Source organism: Dendronephthya gigantea, unplaced genomic scaffold (genome assembly GCF_004324835.1).
Source record: "Dendronephthya gigantea isolate DGI-Jeju-01 unplaced genomic scaffold, DenGig_1.0 000051F, whole genome shotgun sequence".
In the NCBI taxonomy this organism is placed as follows: domain Eukaryota; kingdom Metazoa; phylum Cnidaria; class Anthozoa; order Malacalcyonacea; family Nephtheidae; genus Dendronephthya; species Dendronephthya gigantea.
Window position 1 is genome coordinate 915,920 of NW_021163061.1, and position 17,706 is coordinate 933,625.

At 38.2% G+C, this 17,706-nt stretch overlaps 5 protein-coding genes across 5 annotated transcripts; 4 read left to right on the forward strand and 1 right to left on the reverse strand.

Moving 5' to 3' along the window:
* Window positions 1–382: 382 nt before the first annotated feature.
* Window positions 383–2,412, forward strand: LOC114528710. Its single transcript, XM_028550387.1, has 3 exons — window positions 383–1,071; window positions 1,202–1,625; window positions 1,889–2,412. The coding sequence occupies exons 1-3, from the start codon at window positions 383–385 to the stop codon at window positions 2,291–2,293; spliced, it is 1,518 nt and encodes a 505-aa protein (XP_028406188.1). The 3' UTR covers window positions 2,294–2,412.
* A 616-nt stretch (window positions 2,413–3,028) lies between these two features.
* LOC114528805 (ankyrin repeat domain-containing protein 16-like) lies at window positions 3,029–5,083 on the forward strand. Its single transcript, XM_028550522.1, has 8 exons — window positions 3,029–3,394; window positions 3,489–3,611; window positions 3,743–3,840; window positions 3,910–3,952; window positions 4,109–4,211; window positions 4,314–4,481; window positions 4,562–4,640; window positions 4,715–5,083. The coding sequence occupies exons 1-8, from the start codon at window positions 3,048–3,050 to the stop codon at window positions 4,900–4,902; spliced, it is 1,149 nt and encodes a 382-aa protein (XP_028406323.1). The 5' UTR covers window positions 3,029–3,047; the 3' UTR covers window positions 4,903–5,083.
* A 530-nt stretch (window positions 5,084–5,613) lies between these two features.
* Window positions 5,614–10,638, forward strand: LOC114528754 (tetraspanin-9-like). The gene is made up of 10 exons (XM_028550466.1): window positions 5,614–6,071; window positions 8,443–8,523; window positions 8,612–8,660; window positions 8,789–8,841; window positions 8,982–9,056; window positions 9,200–9,268; window positions 9,433–9,531; window positions 9,664–9,747; window positions 9,946–10,125; window positions 10,518–10,638. The coding sequence occupies exons 1-10, from the start codon at window positions 5,973–5,975 to the stop codon at window positions 10,629–10,631; spliced, it is 903 nt and encodes a 300-aa protein (XP_028406267.1). The 5' UTR covers window positions 5,614–5,972; the 3' UTR covers window positions 10,632–10,638.
* A 150-nt stretch (window positions 10,639–10,788) lies between these two features.
* On the reverse strand, window positions 10,789–12,997 carry LOC114528756 (nucleoside diphosphate kinase 6-like). Its single transcript, XM_028550468.1, has 6 exons — window positions 12,837–12,997; window positions 12,213–12,315; window positions 12,090–12,129; window positions 11,900–11,983; window positions 11,547–11,623; window positions 10,789–11,321 (listed from the first exon to the last, which is right to left on the reverse strand). Exons 1-6 carry the CDS (start codon window positions 12,912–12,914, stop codon window positions 11,173–11,175), a joined length of 531 nt encoding a protein of 176 aa, XP_028406269.1. The 5' UTR covers window positions 12,915–12,997; the 3' UTR covers window positions 10,789–11,172.
* Window positions 12,998–14,916: 1,919 nt separating this feature from the next.
* On the forward strand, window positions 14,917–17,457 carry LOC114528755 (lactosylceramide 4-alpha-galactosyltransferase-like). The gene is made up of 2 exons (XM_028550467.1): window positions 14,917–16,688; window positions 16,849–17,457. The coding sequence occupies exons 1-2, from the start codon at window positions 16,622–16,624 to the stop codon at window positions 17,454–17,456; spliced, it is 675 nt and encodes a 224-aa protein (XP_028406268.1). The 5' UTR covers window positions 14,917–16,621; the 3' UTR covers window position 17,457.
* Window positions 17,458–17,706: the final 249 nt, after the last annotated feature.

Sequence of the window (17,706 nt, forward strand, 5' to 3'; positions counted from 1 at the left end):
TCGTGTTTTACTCTTATTTTTTTGCCAATTTCGCATTTAATTCTTTGTGTTGTGAAACTTTCATTCGCATCAGTCTGGATGAGGCTCAGCGTGAAACGCTATCCATCCAAACTATCCCAAAACATTCAAAAATGATTGACACTGTGCTTTAAGACTGTTTACGCGTGCAGTGAAAGAGTCAACATTGTCTATTCATCTATTTCAAATATTTGTTTGGGACGTTTTAGGAGTTCAAATTACAAGATTAACATCGTATTGATAAAAGCTGATTATAGTATCTCCATCGCACGAGCATAATCCTATGTACATTGTATTAAAATGAGTTGCAAACTTTGGATTTTCTGTTATGGTTGTTGCACTGCTGTCGGTCGACTAAGCAGGCATGTCGAAGATACTAGCGAACATTTTTGAAATGGTTTCGGATAGAACTGTGGACAAACCAGCAAAAGGCATATCAAATGATTGTAATGAAGATCACTTTGGTCTTTCAAACAGCAAGACAGCGCCACCGCAGTCAATGATAGATGACTTGAAGGCCAGGAAATGTATTGGACATGACGATAATGCCTCTGAAAAAAATTCAGATGATTTAGCGCAAATTCTTCAACAAAAATACAAGAAAAGAGGCATCTTAATTTCATATGATATAAAAGGTTCTTTTCAATTGAAGCGAGTTGTATGTAAGACTATAGAAGACCTGAAATCACTTGGTTTTCAAGACGATATTTGGTTTGATAAGGATGAAGGGGAAACTGCAACGAATGCTTCATTTGGACAAAGACTAGAGTCGGCTGAAGAATGCAACGCCGCCATAATGTTCATCTCACAACAATTCTTCAACAGGTCACCAACGAAATACGAAGCGGACATTTTTAGGCAAAGACAGGATGAAATAACATCAAGCGGGAACCAATTCCGAGTATTTATTGTGAGATATTCGCCATCTGTTTTACCCATTCCAGCTTGTTTTCTTAACCCTGATGTCGACCTGACAAGTAGGAAACTTCGGTATGTCAGCTTGGCTGAAAAAGCAGCTGCGATTGTCGGATCTCTTTCTGAGGATTTAGAAGGGTATGTGACTGTTTTTGCATGTACACATTTGTCCGATATATCCACATTGTGTAAACACAAAAATCAACAGCAAACATTCCCATTTTATTGTTTTGAAATACAACAGAAAGACCTCTTTTACGCTTTATAGATATGTCACATTCTCAACCAAACTCTACCGCCATCTTTCCCCTGACTTCAGTGACAATTTTGCCTCGAGAGGATACAAGGAGAAACCTGTGTTCCTTTGGGATATCCGCGACGTACAGGATTGGTTAGGGTCCCTTGGGGTTCACGAGAGATACCGCTTGAGTTTGGAGGAAAATGAAATCGATGGCTTTTTGCTAACGAGCCTGAACGAGTGCGATATTCAGGAATATTTAAACGTCGATAATAAAACTGCCCGACATAAGATTCTTCATGGAATTAACAATGTCCTAGACAGGGAGACAAGTTGGGATATGTCTTGTCGAAACAGGAAGACAAGGGATAATAATGTATATCTGGTGTGCGATCCCGTGGATGTATGGATAGCGGAGTTCATTATAGCGGATCTTGTAAAAGTGGGGATCATGGTAAGTGGTAACGAGAATACGTGATTATGTGTCGAATTAGAACGATTGGAATTCCGTCAGTATTAATAGTGATGCTCTCTCTCGACTGAAATGGCAATCGACTGAGGTCTCGCTCTGAATGGATCTCTGGACCAATCGCCTTGTGTCTACTACAACTGAGAGCAAATGAGGCTTCCAGTCCAAATGTATTTGTGACATAACTATCGAAATGTTGTACTGAATAAGATTGCCGCAAGCAACCGTTGAAATTTTTCTTCCCACAGGCTCAAATGCATAATGGTCCTGGATTTTCAAAATCTAATGCCAGGCTGTTAGCGGAGGCTGCTACCGTCGTCTTTCTCCTGACGTCATCCAGTGAAAGTTCTCACGTCGTGTTTAAAGAGATCCTATTGGCTGCTTGGCTTGAGAAACCCATCGTTACAGCGGTTTTTGATCAGTCAGCGATCACGTCAGCAAGATGCGCGCTTCAAGCCATCGTTGCCAAGCAACCAGCCGTGAACTTTGGAAGAGAGCGATACCTAGAAGGACTCGATGTTTTGCGATATCACGTGACACGTGGACGGGGGGTTCTACCCAAGGTTATCCTACAGCAGCATTATGTTCAGAAAATGAGGAACGGTTTGAAAACGCTCGAAACTTTGCTACAGACAGATCAAGGTAGGAAATAAGATCAGAATACCAATATCAGAAGCGAAAATTGTTGATGTGTCGTCGCATTCCTGTTGTTTGTAGGTTTAAATTCAGAATTCAAGCGACCAAAAGTGTTTCTGAGCTATCATTGGGATATGCAAAGCAAAGTTTGCAAGATGAAGGAATATCTTGATCGTAATGGTTGCGAGACAACAACTGATGCGTCTAGACCAATGGCTATCAGTGTTGCTAGATCACGCAGGGATCACGCTACGCTGAGCTGTCAGATGACCCCAGCCTTGGTACAAGATGGAATATCCAACGCAAATATTGTTGTACTTTGCATCACTTTGAAGTATCTTACTTACATTGTGATAACTTTATCAAAGATACACAATTAGCCGAGCTACATAAGAAATCAGTGGTCCCTGTTTTGATACAGTGGTGTCCACGCCCTCTGGATAGGGTCATGGTTGTTGCCAAGCGACTAGATATCACGTCAGCGCTGATTGATATGAGTAACGAGCAACTATTTAGAAAGAGTTTACCGAAGCTTTTAGAGTTGATAATGAAGAAGTGTGTATAATTAAAAAAAAAACGGATAAAGAATGTATATATATGTAGAATAAATGCTGAAATACCATAGGTCACGTGTGTATTACGTCACTTGATATACGTACGCTCAACGTACCTATTTTAATGCTGTCACAAAAGTACGCTTTGCTTAAAGTTACATGACGTTCCGCAGAATATAAACAAAAACAAAGACAAGAATACAAAATGGCGTGAAATATGAGTGGTGAAAATCCTTGCAAAGCTTTGAGCATCGAGCAGATTATTCTGCGATCTACGAGGTCAGGAGACATTGAAGAGTTCGGTGCTTGTTTGAATAAGTCGAGGGTGGAGATATTGAACTGGAGGCACTCAAGATCGGGCGAATCTTGTTTGTTATTGTGCGCTCGTTATGGACAGGTTGATATGTTGAGATGTTTAGTGGAAGATTGTGGTGAAAGTTTAGAGCAATGGAATAGCGACGGCAAGAGAGCGCTTCACGAGGCTGCTCTTGGAGGACATCTCGAATGTGTGAGATATTTAATCAATAAAGATGTCGAAATTGATTGTTTGAAGAGAGCTGACTGGTTAGTTCCAAATGAGGGTTATCAGAATACAATCACTCGTTGTTTTATATCATGTAGTGTGTTTGAAAATCGCATATCTGAAATCTTGATTCAGGACACCACTGATGCTTGCATGCACAAAAGACAATATGGATATAATTTCGGAGTTAATTGAAGCTGGAGCGAATCCTAAGTTATCAAACAAAGATGGATGGACGGCTTTTCATATAGCAACAAGGTAGAGAATGTCCATATTTTGTTCCTTGGTGAGGAACTGTCACATGGCTCTGTTCAATACTAACCATTTTAACCATGACACTCATTTCCAATGAGAACTCCAGCATATATTGATCTTTTATTTCAAAACAGAGAAGGTCATCTTGGAATTGTCCAATACTTCCTGGACATGTTTCCTACTATCTGGGATACTGTGAGTAACAATGGTAGAACTCCTCTGCACACAGCAGGTATTAAAATGTGCTGCTTTCTATAACTAGTTACCCAGACAGTTTAATCTTGTTTCTGTTTTACTTCAGCATTACATGGCCATTTGGAAACAGTTGAGCTTCTTTTAAAATGGTTTGTTTCTTTGTAATTTTAGTTCAGAATAGTTCTCCTAGAGGTTCTGTAAGGATCATCTCTTTTTCTGGAATTTTGCACAGAAAGGCAGCAATTCTTGTTTTCCATATTTGAAAATTGTTTTGCCCAGCTAAAAACCCTTTATCATCTCAATAGTGGCCATTATAAGCCAGACTGCATGGATTCATGTGGTACCACACCACTAATGGACAGCATTAGAGGGAATTTTGTTGACGTAGCAGATCTTTTGATTACCAAGGTAATATATACAATGACCATGCCACCATATATACCATACCCTTACTCTCACCTTATTTGAGGTAGTTTTTTTCTTCTGACAAATCTATTACACTTTATCCAGCACCATGCCAGGTCAGAGGCCAGGGATAAACTAGGACGTCAGTGTATCCATATTGCAGCGCAGTCCGGTTCCTTGTCATCCCTCAAGTTCCTGGTGGATACAGAAAAGGTTGATGTTCAAAATGGGACAGATTTTTCGGGAATGACAGCTTTACACGTTGCTGCAAAGGTAGTGAAGCTTCTTGCTGATGTTTTCAATCTTAAAACGTATATCTTAATTCTTAACGCGGTGTTTTCTGACCTTCATAGGAAGGACATGATAACGTTGTCTCTTTTTTGTTGGAAAATGGTAGCAGAATAAACTCCAAAGACAAAAACGGCAGAACAGGTAGCGTTATTCAAAGATGGAACTGTCCAAACCGACACATTCCATGCGTCATCTTCTGATATTTTTCGTTTCAGCTCTTCACCTTGCGTCAGCTGCTGGTCAGACATGCACTGTATACCGTCTGGTGAACCACTCTGCTTGTGACGTCACCACAAGGGACAATAAGGAACTCGTCGCAGCAGATTATGCTCTAAAAACTGATGTTATACAGATCTTTACAAGGTCAACAAGAGCGAAGGTTGAAGCTGCCCAGACAACGTGACCTGAGCAACGAGTTTAATTACTCTAGGATATCGCTGTCCACCAAACACTCTAATGTTACCCGCTGTTCGGTTTGACTGTAATTAAACCTTAGCATTCCTCAGTTGGTCACACTCTTTAATAATTTTTAGGCAGTAATTTTAGAGCTGCATGTAATTTTATATCATTTCAAACATGGTTAAAACGGTTGAATAGATGACTACTATTTGATGGATAGCGCCACACGGCTTTCGTAAAACCGGGTCTGTCGCGCGGACAAATTGATTTCTTATCATTCAGATCGCCGGTTACAAATATAGTTTGGTAACTGTGGGTGTAATGAAGCAAACAACACAGCAATAAATGCTTTTGTGTCTTAACTACCAAACAAACAAAGTGAGATTATCGTAGAATGCTACCTACACTTTTACAGCACCTATGAAAGAATTTAGGTATAGTTCAGAAACAAATGAAGACAGGCGGTAATGCTAATATACCGCCAACAACACCGAACAATCGTTTTGATAAGACCCCAAGAATACATCCGTGGTATATTTCGACCAAGAAGGATGACAGTTCCTTTTGGTTTATGCAAATCATTTTAAAAAGAAATCGATTCAGATTAATTATAATAACATATTATCAGGAACCTTTGTATCGTTATCATGAAATAGCCTTTTTCAAAACGTACCTAAGATACTATCTAAATAAAAATATTTTTCGAAAGATTCGCCGTCGGTTAAATGCTGCTGTACATTTCTCCGAATTGATTTGAACAGCATCAATTTCCGACCTACCTAACCGCTGAGACAATATTAGACATTCCATTATAAGCGAAGAACTGTCATCTTAATGAAAAGTGATACTTTTTGTCATTGTCAAACTGTCTCAAGCTATCAGATCATATTTCATATTGTTCGACGATATTAAATGCAGGTTTGTTTTGCATCCTTGCTCAAATAACAGCGTAGCTTCGCTTTTTAAACGAAGCGTGTGGATCTGAAGTATTTGAAAAAAAATCAATATTGCTCACTCCGCGAGAAACTAAATAACGAGACACGTTATACATAAAGTGTGAAAGCCTGTTATGATATGGGTAGCCAAGACGAAGGTTCCACTGACACTGGCAATAGACGCTCACGAACGAACTTGATGCGAGTTCCATTTTTCATCATAAATATTCTAACATGGGTAAGATATGCGTGCTTCTTTTTAACGCTTTCTGGAATGTAATCCATTATTAAGATAGTGTAAATAAATATACTCAAAATAACACTTATTTTGACGAAGCGACGTGGCTTAATTTCAACGGGAAATCGTGTGGTTTTGAGGTGCGTTTTACGCAGCACGTACTTTGCTCTTTGTAACGTCAGAGGTATACGATTAGTTTCTGAGTTTCGTGCGCAAAATTCGCGTCACTTAAAGCCGGCAACGCTCTACAAGGAAGATTTAAAAAGATTCGTTGATCCACGAATTCCGCCTGTCTTTCCAGGCGACGTGTCATTTAAACATCGATGGATTATATTTGTACTGTTAAAGTACAAATACGCAGGTTCACTGCTTGATATATATTCATCGCAACAATCTTTCTGCACGAACCTTTGGTTTGTACTTCAAACTAACAACCAAAGACCGTAGCCGTGAGTGTACCTTTCAATATGTTTATTCTTGGACCTGGTCGCACAGTCCAGGATGAAGGCGAATTGTACTGTACCTTCTCCGCTCATTTTTAGTTGATTATGATGGAACATACTTTTAAGAAGTGGGATCAACTTCCCCAGATTCACAAACCTAGCTAGTAGACCATGATATAGCTACGGCGGGACATTGTAAAGATACCTTGTTTAGGTAACTTTGAGGCAAAACTCATGGCAGCTTATATAAATATCTATATGTATATATAACTATATAATATTGTGGTAAACTACGAGATCTTATTGTAGAATACTACCTACACTGAACCACCACGTTTGAGATATCTTTCTCAGGTAGTTCAGACACAAACCACGACAGCTTATTGTAGAATACTACCTACACTGGACCACCACGTTTGAGATATCTTTCTCAGGTAGTTCAGACACAAACCACGACAGCTTATTGTAGAATACTACCTACACTGGACCACCACGTTTGAGATATCTTTCTCAGATAGTTCAGACACAAACCACGACAGCTTATTGTAGAATACTACCTGCACTGAACCACCACGTCTGAGATATCTTTCTCAGGTAGTTCAGACACAAACCACGACAGTTTATTGTAGAATACGTCAATACGACCTACACTGGACCACCACGTTTGAGACATCTTTCTCAGGTAGTTCAGACACAAACCACGACAAGAACTACCAGCAATTGATCACCTCGTCTTAGAAAACATCCTCAGATAGTTTAGATACAACTACGTGTTCCTCCTAGAACGCTATTTTCTATATGATTTGACAAGTTCGCAAATCGTAACAGCTGCAGGATTGCCTCATGTACAAAGTGTACAAATATTTGAATGTTATTTATTTGCGCTCGGTACTATATTTGAAGTAGCCAGCAGCTGGTAATGGAGTATATTAGAACTGACTAGACTAAGAGCCTAAGGAACAGTGTATCCGAACACCTTTTCATCAGATGCCTGATGCATTTGCCTAAAATAGAAAAACGTTTCCACGTTTTGACCTAAGGGCTTCCTCAAAAGAGCTAGTGTATAAATCCTTATATAGGTCGAAATATCGAGAAGTCTTCTTAAATATTTACACTAAACTATGTTTGAAAATAAACATTAGACCGACTTATAAAAATTCTGCGTTTATTGTAGAGGATTAAGGAAAGAATCCTTGCTGTGTGAACGTCATAATATCTCGAATTTAGATTTGCATTTCTACCAGCTGTTTAGGCAACCAAAAGTTGTATATAATATTACACTTGAAATAAGATGAAATGTCTTAAAATTTCGTGCGTGGCAATAACAATATAACCAAGTATTTGTTTCCAATTTTAATTTTATTGTCGGAAAGCTTTCGGTCTATTAAGACTAGACGCGCGCTGTTGTGTTGATGATGTGATGACAGTAAAATATTTATAGCGAAAAAACGACCTGTTGTGTTTTAAAGTAACGATGAATTGACACCAATATATACTTCTAAGTTATGCATGATATCTTTTTCGACGAAATTGGTTAGTGGAATTCAAGCATGGTGTATATTTGTAGTCAAGTTGTCTTTTCCTGTCTGGATATGACCTATGGCGGTCGGAGCTAAGCTGCTGAGCTCATATAGCTATATACGAAGTTTGCAGTTTGAATATTGGTACGATAAAGCTGTAACAAAAAGTTTCGTTTATCAACGCCAGATTAAAACGAAAGGTGGCAGGAAGAATCCTATCCACTAAGAGAGATGACAGAATTCATGGGTGACACTTTTTTGACTGACTTTATTGCTAAAAACTCCAGCAAGAAAGCATATCAAAAAATGATAAAAGCAATTTAAAGCATGTCACGTATTTCCATATTTACTGCTTTTTTTTTAAAAAAACCCTATAATTTACTTGCAAATGTCTAAATTTTTCATCAGATTGGTGGAGGAGCCTTGATTGGTTTTGCGATTTGGATCGTTGCATCAGAAAATGAATACAAGCATTTTATCGAGAACCAAGTAATGGATGTTCATTTAACTTCAATGTCGAAAATCAACAACATCGCCCGGATATTTCTCAACTCTACTTTTTCCTATCTTTCCCTAGAATATTTTCATCGCCTACATCACCCTAGCAGCCGTACTTTTCACAGCAGGTAAATCATTGAGTCACTTGCAATATCATCAGTGAGCCTTTGAGGCAAAAGCAATTTCGTAAGATTCATATACAAGACGTTCAAACGTTTAATGTGAAAACAAATATGATTTCTTTTTGTTTTCAAAGGAATTCTTGGTACATGTGGTGTTCTGTTGGGAAACAAAGTTTTGCTTCAGGGCGTAAGACTTGTTTTATGACATATTTTTTACATGAATATCGACTGGCTTTAGCACAGCGTATATACTCATTTGTGTTAATGTCTAGGCCTGTGGAAGCAATCTTACGCCTTTAATCGTGTTTTTCTGATTGTTTCCTGCAGTATTTCTTTGTGATTTGTTTGGTTTTCTGCACCCTGTTCGGTCTGGTTGTATTTGGCGTGGTTGAACGGAGTAGGGTAAGATATATTTCAAAACAAGATGAAAATATTTTGATCGTAAAAAGCGAATGCATGGCCATGGAGATGGTATAGTGCTGATGTAACATTTATGCAAAGTGTTTGCCAAATCATGAAACGAGAAATGTATTTATTTCATTAAGATGGATCAGATTGTACGAGACAGCTGGAACAAGACAAACGACGACACAAGAATTTTCATTCAAGAAAAGGTTTCATCATATTATCTCAGTTTTAGCCGTCGTTCATTGGACGTTTTTAATCACACGCCGATACGCCAGTTCTTTGTTGTTTCAAAGCTTGTCATTTTTACATAATTTCTTTTTGCATGAGTTTCTCACACTTAATAAATCTTGTCTTGTAATCCGTTTTATAGTTTGATTGCTGTGATGTCGGCATCAATAATACTAAAACTGATTCCAACAAACATGAATCGTGTTTTGTTAATAACACAAAAAATAATGAAGTGAAACAGGTAATTTCTGATTTCTCTTCGTCTGTTTAACGCTGGGAAATATATTCATACCGGTATGTTGATGACTTTTTTTGGCTGTATTCACTGATTTCACAGATCTAGAATGGTAAAATTTCTACTAAACTTTCCTAGGATTGTTTGTCGAAGCTTATCGAGTGGTTTGAAGATCATCAAATTGCTCTTGCAACGGGTGGAGCTGCCGTGATGATGGTTTTGGTAAGGAAAATATATCGATTGTTTTTCTCTATTTATCTTCCATGATCTTAGCCTATCGGCACCGAGAGAGGACTATATATCTTAACTGGAGTAAATTTGCGAAGTTATCTTCAACTTCAAGTCCAGAATACCTGACCAGTTTGAAAATGACGATTTCCCCGAAGCCTTTTATGGAGAAATATCGTCTTTCAACTGTAGATTCTCCTCATGGTGGGGTCTTGCTGGCTCATCAGGAAATTTCAAACAACACAAAGAACAATGAAGGTCTCGCGAGTGGCCCCAGCTGCCCAGAATGACGAAAACGATATGGATCACACTTACGCTCAGCCGTTCAAAAATCGTGACGGACAGATGAACGAAATGGTATCTATTGAAGAAGTAAGCAAGCAAACAGCAAGCGCCTTACTCAAGATATTTCTAACATATTTCTCACATGATGATCGAAGTTAACTCGCTGTTATTTTAGACAGATCTAATGTCAGTATTGAGCACGTTTTTCACTTTCTTAAACCCTATCTAGCTACACTGTTTAACTTTTGATTTTGAAGTGCATGCGTGTTCTTCTCCTAAACCTGTTTATAACTACACTTGCAATTTTTGCGATGTACAAGGACTGTATTAGAGGTCTTCTCTCAAATGGGCAAAGGAAAAATAACCACATTTCGATAACCCCATTGAAACTGCAACGAAATCTCTTCCGACAGAAATTGAAATACGATTTACAGCATGAACGTATTGTTGAGTTGAAAGTTCAACGTTATTTTACTTAGCCACAAGAAGAAAGCTACTCCAACGGCAACGAACGAGGAAGAAAGGGAGCGAAGACAGCCAAACACCAACGAAACGCCTGGGCAAAGAAGTCCTCAAACTCACCAATGAAGTAACATACTCCACAACAAAAAAACATACACAACGTGTAACTGCGTGTAAACGTTAGGTTAAGCATAACGAGCAAGGTTTTTGCAGGGTGATTCTGATTATACAGAACCGGTATAGTTTTTCAGTTTGAAGTAGTTTGATATATAAATTGAAACTACACATTGTAGAGTTTTATTTCACTCAGAGATATAGAAGTTATAGAAATGTACAGAGAGAATAGAAGACGTTCTTTCTTTCATATATATATTGGTTTTAAGGAGGCATAAATTATATCCAAAGTGTGTTGTGTTGTTGTAGACTGTAGTACCAAGTACCGATGAAAATTATAGATTATAGTATACACCAGTCAATATTACCTTTTCGACGTAAATGAGTATCGTGTTTCCTTCACAACTGTAACGCTGAATCCAATGACCTTTTGATCCTTTTTGTCCACTGTAAATGGGCAGTCATGGTCCCTCGTTTGACAGTCATGACATCCCCCGGCCATGTTACAAGTCAGTTTTCACTTTATTGGCCTTTTTTGGACGATTTCGTGTTGAAATTTTAACTCGCATCACGTCTGTGAATTTCCAATTCTTCGTCAAAAACAACTCTTCCCGCCTTGAAATCTTCTTCGTTATTTTTTATCCACTCGGACGGATTAAAATCAGGAAAAAAGAACTTCATTTCTTTCACCGCCTTTTCAACAGAATCTGGCAAATTTTTGAACGAAATAATTTCTGATTATGAAATCGTATTAAAAACATTTAAAACAACTATTTTAAAAGATTCATTTGCAAATACACATAGACTTAACGTTTTGTGGTAATTTGTAAAAGCAGATATCATTAAAGTAATCTATTCGTATTTTACTCTGTCAGATAATTTTACATTTGTGCATCATGAAAGGGTTGAATGCAAGGAGCTAAGTCTTCTACCTGAGCCATGAGCTACATTTCTTGTGTCAGTGAGGCCAAACATACCACGAATGCTTTGAGGGTGTGTGAGCTTTGCCCTGTATTTGTGTAATGATGGAAGTCAACAATAAGGTGTTTGACTGACCCTGGTTCATTTGTGGAAGGGGTGACTAGGTAGTGGGGTGACTAGGTAAGTGGAGTGACTAGGTAAGTGGGTATGAAATATGGGGCTAAGTGCTTAAGTAAGTGGGCTATAAAAAGGCTTTTTAAGTGCATATTTTGAGGTGTAGAAAGACTAGATTTGCCTCTATTGTGTACTGTATGCTAGTGCATTAAAAATAATTTCTAATATATTAACAATTCATATTCCATACCTAGTTGTTTTTGTTGGACCCATGACATTCCTCCAGTGCGAAACTGCATCATCCCTTGACAGAACCATTGGCATTATCGGGCCACTTTTATACCAAAATTTAAAAAGTTTACTACCAAAACATTCAGATTGTGCGGCTTGCTGGCTGCGAAATATCATAATCAAACCTGCTTGCATAATGCAGTGCCTACCTGCTCATGAATGATACCAAACGATGGAAGAAAAATTTACCTACAGAAGAGAGGTGCAACCATTGAGTTCTTCCATGCGAAGCTGAGTTATAGAAGTCTGTTTTAAAATATGATGTCTCGAACCTCTGTGCTCTTGATAAAACAACTCAGCGTCATGCCTTTGCCATTGTAAAATCTTCCATTTCAAGATCCAAAAGTTTTCTTTCAAAATTCTATCTTTAACGCTCTAGAAAGATGAAGAACATTCAGGTGAGTGGCAGCCTTTTGGTGTGGCTTCGAGCAAATCATTTTCATCAATGAGAAATAGTCTATTGCATCAGCCATTTTGACATACATGTTGAAACAATTATAACTAGATGGAAACCAGGTGTAAATCTGAGATAGAAATCTGAAAACTTGTCTGTGTTTCATCAAAGAGTTTGTGCAATGTCTGACACAACTCTAGGCAATTTGATGCCATTGTAATTTCAAAGATCTTCAACCTAAGGGCAAATTGCCACTGGTACCACACCCTTTTGTCCCTCCAAGCTATTTAGGCTGTTTGCAAAGTTCAAGTTAAAAGAAAAGTAAAGGTTTAGAGGGAGTTAAGGGCCACCTTTGTGAGGTATTCACACATATTTCCTTATATCAGGGGAGATCCCATAGTGTGGTGGTTTGTGATAGTGGGTAACTCGCTAATTCTAAGGTGAATATAGGCTATAAATGTGCTGCTAATGTTACATATTAAATAATAGTGTATAAAAATACCTTCAAAAAGACAGGATTGGTCAACAAATCTGGTTTTAAGATAGCCAATGTAAGCTGTAAACGAGAACATCCTTTCATAGTTTATTCTTTAGTTTTATTTCATTTTAAAAACCATTTTTATCTCCTCTGGCTCTGGCTCTGTTGGTCATGACCACCTTCACTTCTTCACTTGTGCTTCCGTTTTCACACTTTCAATTCCATTTTCACACAACATTTTCAATTTCATTTTTCAGACGATTAAAAATTAATCATGAAAAATTATAAAATCGATTATTGTTTTGGCCTAATTGAAGTTAAATTATTTCATTATCCTTAGAAAATAACATGAAAATTACTTGACCAAAACGGAATTTACCGAAATCCCTAATAAAATATCAAGTAAGATTATCTATTTTGTGTCATTACCATGGCATTTATAATATTCAATTACATCAATCTGATGGCGTTTAATGTAAATAACAGGTTATAAAAGGTCGCCTGACTGTTAAAACAGACTTATTATGTGAGTTTTAATGAAGAATACCATCAAATCCAGATGGTTTTGGAAACTCATTATCCAGCAAAATCTGGGATAGGTTGTGTACCATATGGACAGCTAGGCCAGATAGACAGATAGTTGATGTACCACCCTTATACAACATATTTATGGCATTAAATATATGTTGTTTACCATGGAACTGCATGGTACTTTACTGTACTGGTCGCATGACAAACTGGATGGTGAGGGTTATTATAGCCAGTAGCTATCATAAAATCAAAAGATGCACCTAGCTTGCATCTCTTAGGTAATATTTGAAACATTTCTCCCCATCCTGTGCACCATGAGCTGACTCAAAACATGCTACCATAAAAACGGACAATCAGTCTGCATAGCCTCATTTTTATGCATGCAACGAATACCAACTCCAGCCAATTATCCAATTCATGAAAATGAGACTCTGAAATCGAGAAATAATTTTTCAGCATAACTTATTAATTCACTCTTCTTCACCTGATTACATTGTTTTATTTACTAGAATATGTCAAGGACATGGCTAAAAATTCTATTCTTCCTATGGTTGTCATGCTCGATCTGTTACCATTTCCTGAACATACGCATCTATTACGGACACCCTTATTCAGCCAACCTGGCAATTTTCTCCAAATATTTACGGTTCCTTGAGGTAACCATGTTTCAAAGCTTTACGGGAACAATCACTACAGCTTTCATATTGAAACTCCTCCAGAAACGAACACTGGTTTTTCCATCATGTAATAAGAAGTTATTAGCCATAATAGTAGTGGGTCATCTTTTTGGAACTCTTTCAATAAATGCTGCTGTTTCTATGCACAGCCTGTACATTCAAGACTTTTTCAGAAGCTTTGAACCAGTAATGGTGTATATTTTACTACTAAACCATGGTCATCACAATGGCAGGAACAGTTTTTATGTGTTCTTTGGCGTGATCCTAATGGCAATGGGATTTCAAGCATTTATGAGACATCAAAAATTGGTATTTACGCCATGGGGAATAACTGCAGCCATTTTGCCAGTATTTATGTATCCTTTAAGAAACGTATCTCTGAAAGCTTTTGGTGAAACGTGGCAAGACCCTTTTGAAAAATATCTGGTGGTTTCTGGCTTTAGTTTTGTAATTCTATTATTTGCTGTTTTGGTGAAACTTGCGTACACACGAATCCTACCTTTATTCGGCCTGAAAATGGCACTGAAGTCTATTGCATTTCATATAGTTGACAGTCTCATATCTATGTCCATTTTGGAACTGTTTTCACCAATATTTCATTCCGTTCTTGTTGTCGTGATAAAGTATCTGACGATCATCTTCCTCGCACTTACGTATTCATCATTTTCAATATCTCAGTGGCTTCCAACCATAGGAATGCTTCTGTTCCCAACTGGACTCATGATATTTTTCAAGAAACACAACTTATCCAACACGCTAGAAATAAAACGATTCATAATCTCATCAGTTCTTGCATTTTACCTCATCTTCGGCGGGAATATTTTATGGAAACAGTACATTTCAATGCAAAATCTACGACCATTAAACAAACTCCCAGGACAATTCGTTCATTTTGGGTGTATAACCAACCTTTGAACGAACATATTTTATTTAATATGCAAAGTTTACTAGAAAGGTCAACGAATAAACTCCAAGTGCTCTGTGGGACGTTTTCTTGTATGAAAAAAGTCAACAGTTTGAAAGACTCTCGAATTTCACCAACATTTTTGACCTTTGATGCCATAGCACGAAATTCCCCTCTAGAAGAATGGTTTAGAGCTCATGTGGTACATAAAACCCTTTCAGGGAAATATTTTGAGACTCATTTACACGAAGCGACGAAGTTAGCTCTTCTTTGGCGCTATGGTGGAACGATCGTAGACCCGTTTCTACGAATTCATGAAAAACAATCTCGGAAACTTGACCGAATTCTTGAAGCTTGCATTGCAAAGATTCCGAACCACAATTCATCTGAAATCCTGTATGCTTTTAAATTTAAAAAACGCCATCCGTTTGTGAAAATGCTTTTGAGTATATTCGCAAAGCTCCATCACCGACTCTGCTATTTGGGACAGTATTGCAACACGTTGAATTACAATTTTAACATCCAGTCGTGGATAGCGCTTGAGAATTTTTGCAAAAACGACAATCGTTGCCCAAAAACCGTTAAAATTTTGGCGCAAAAGACTGGTTATAAAATACCCAGTGAAAAACTTGATACAAATTTCAATCGGACGAATTCAAAATCTCTTTCAACTGGTTTACAAAATTTTGCCAGGATTCAATTTTTTCCTTCTGATGGAACAGCTCCTGGTAGTTCTAGAAACAATGGCAAACTTTTGCAACACAGGTCAGGTTTATTGCCACAATTTAAAACGCTTTTCCGATCACCAACGAGCCTCGCTGAAATGCTCGCCTTAGGAAAGTATTTTTCGTTGAAATATATCGAGTCTTCGTTTAAAATTGCGCCAGTTGGTTGCCTTGATATGAGGACGGTCGATTTTCTAAGATCTAACAAAGTCGACGCTTATTTATCCGCGGGAATCGGCCTGCTAACCAAACCTCCGGTAATCCGTGAAGTTTCAAGGAATAAGATTTATATTGTGAGTTTAAATGAGACCTTATTAGATCAATTCCCAAGGGAAATTCAAGAATATGGTATTCGTTTGAGTCTTGGTAAAAAAAGTGAATTAAATCTACGTAGATGGATCAAATCTTTACATGTCTTTCTGAAAAAAATTGCGAGGGCGAAGCTGGTGATTACTGGAGATTTTCATTGTGCAAGCGTCGCTCTGGCCTTCGACACACCAGTGTTTTACGTTCAGACTCAAAACGCTTCAAAACGACGGGGACAACATTCGTCATCAGTCTTCCATACATGCAACACGAAAGACCGTTCTCTGAATGCATCTGACGCGGTGTTAATTTCCAAGTTGTTGTCTGGTGAAATCCCAGCGGCAGCTGATCTCAGTCTCTTCATGAGACTTCGAGCAACTACCTGGAGTGCTATGCGCGAGAATGAAGTTGTTCGGGAATCCGGATTGAAGTTCGGCATCGTTCCCTTCCCTCGACCACGTTCAAACACAGTAGAAAATAATACATTTCATTTGATTTTCACGACTTCTGAGCGAAGTTTGATTGTTTTAGAAGACGATACTGGAAGTAATAAAGTGACAGGGATCTTCGCCTGGCGCCATTGGCGTTGTGTGGAAGCCATATTTTATCATCATCCCATGGCAACCGTAATCATCCACAGTAATACACTATCATCGAGTGTATTCGATGTTCTCAGCAGAGTCTGGGTATCGCATTCAAGTGAAGCCGTATAATCTCACAGCGTTAGCTGAAGGTAATCCAAACAAAGTTTTGTATTCTTGAGATTATTCCGCATGTCTAAAGAAGATGATAAAAACGTTAATTCTTTTCGCAATTGCTCTGAGATATTTAGAGTGCTTGTTATGTTTCTCTCCTTTCTCTCGTGTTAATAAAATCTTCAATATATTTCACAGGTACACCAGCTGAAGTGTTCGTACAAGATGAACTTCCGTATGCTAAAGAAGGTAAACATTGGTACAGTCACGAGACGGACCTCCTTCGATTGTTGATTCTTTACAAATACGGCGGTATTTACATGGATATTGACGTTATCATCGTCCGTGATTTACACGACCTTCCGTTAAACACGATAGGCTGGGAGAGCGGCTCGAATCTAAACGGAGCATTTCTAAAATTCCAAAGCGGCCATCCTTATCTTCACGCATGCATAGTGCGATTCTCGGAACGCTACTCGCAAGCATGGTCGGACAACGGTCCTTTGCTTCTGAGCCGAGTGTGGCGCGAGTGGTCGTCGACGAATCCCGATAATGACGTCACCACGGCATCGCCGATAGCGTTCTATATGTTTTTCTATCGCAGCATACGTCAGAGTTGCTTTGAAGATACGTCTGGCGTAGATTTTGATGAGAATTGGAAGATATTGAGAAGTCAGACGTACGCCGTACATTTGTATTCGAAAGTGACGGCCGATTATGGCGGTGAAAATAATAAGATTAAAGAAGGAACCCTTTGTAAATACATTCTTAATGCCTTCTGTGTGTTGTGCATTAAAGTTTATTGAATCACCTTGATAACCTTGATAATGTGTCACTCCGGGAATAATTATAGGAAGCAATGTTTCCTAGTTTGTTCACCTTCAGGAAACGTTGAACCTGTTTTTGAAAAAAACTTCATGAAACATGGCTAGGAAACAATGTTTCCTGGTTTGTCCATCTTCATGAAACTTGGCTAGGAAACAATGTTTCCTGGTTTGTCTACCTTCATGAAACATGGCTAGGAAACAATGTTTCCTGGTTTGTCTACCTCCAGGA

Coding starts and splice junctions, on each gene's coding strand:
- LOC114528710 (XM_028550387.1), top strand. CDS start 383: ATGTCGAAGATACTAGCGAACATTTTTGAAATGGTTTCGGATAGAACT. Junction 1,072..1,201: donor CTTTCTGAGGATTTAGAAGG/GTATGTGACTGT, acceptor TACGCTTTATAG/ATATGTCACATTCTCAACCA. Junction 1,626..1,888: donor TTGTAAAAGTGGGGATCATG/GTAAGTGGTAAC, acceptor TTCTTCCCACAG/GCTCAAATGCATAATGGTCC.
- LOC114528805 (XM_028550522.1), top strand. CDS start 3,048: ATGAGTGGTGAAAATCCTTGCAAAGCTTTGAGCATCGAGCAGATTATT. Junction 3,612..3,742: donor GCTTTTCATATAGCAACAAG/GTAGAGAATGTC, acceptor ATTTCAAAACAG/AGAAGGTCATCTTGGAATTG. Junction 4,212..4,313: donor CAGATCTTTTGATTACCAAG/GTAATATATACA, acceptor CACTTTATCCAG/CACCATGCCAGGTCAGAGGC.
- LOC114528754 (XM_028550466.1), top strand. CDS start 5,973: ATGGGTAGCCAAGACGAAGGTTCCACTGACACTGGCAATAGACGCTCA. Junction 6,072..8,442: donor TCATAAATATTCTAACATGG/GTAAGATATGCG, acceptor ATTTTTCATCAG/ATTGGTGGAGGAGCCTTGAT. Junction 9,269..9,432: donor GAATTTTCATTCAAGAAAAG/GTTTCATCATAT, acceptor TCCGTTTTATAG/TTTGATTGCTGTGATGTCGG.
- LOC114528756 (XM_028550468.1), bottom strand. CDS start 12,914: ATGAAAGGATGTTCTCGTTTACAGCTTACATTGGCTATCTTAAAACCA. Junction 12,130..12,212: donor GTTTTATCAAGAGCACAGAG/GTTCGAGACATC, acceptor TCTCTTCTGTAG/GTAAATTTTTCTTCCATCGT. Junction 11,984..12,089: donor TTGGTATCATTCATGAGCAG/GTAGGCACTGCA, acceptor TTGGTATAAAAG/TGGCCCGATAATGCCAATGG.
- LOC114528755 (XM_028550467.1), top strand. CDS start 16,622: ATGTTCTCAGCAGAGTCTGGGTATCGCATTCAAGTGAAGCCGTATAAT. Junction 16,689..16,848: donor TCTCACAGCGTTAGCTGAAG/GTAATCCAAACA, acceptor TATATTTCACAG/GTACACCAGCTGAAGTGTTC.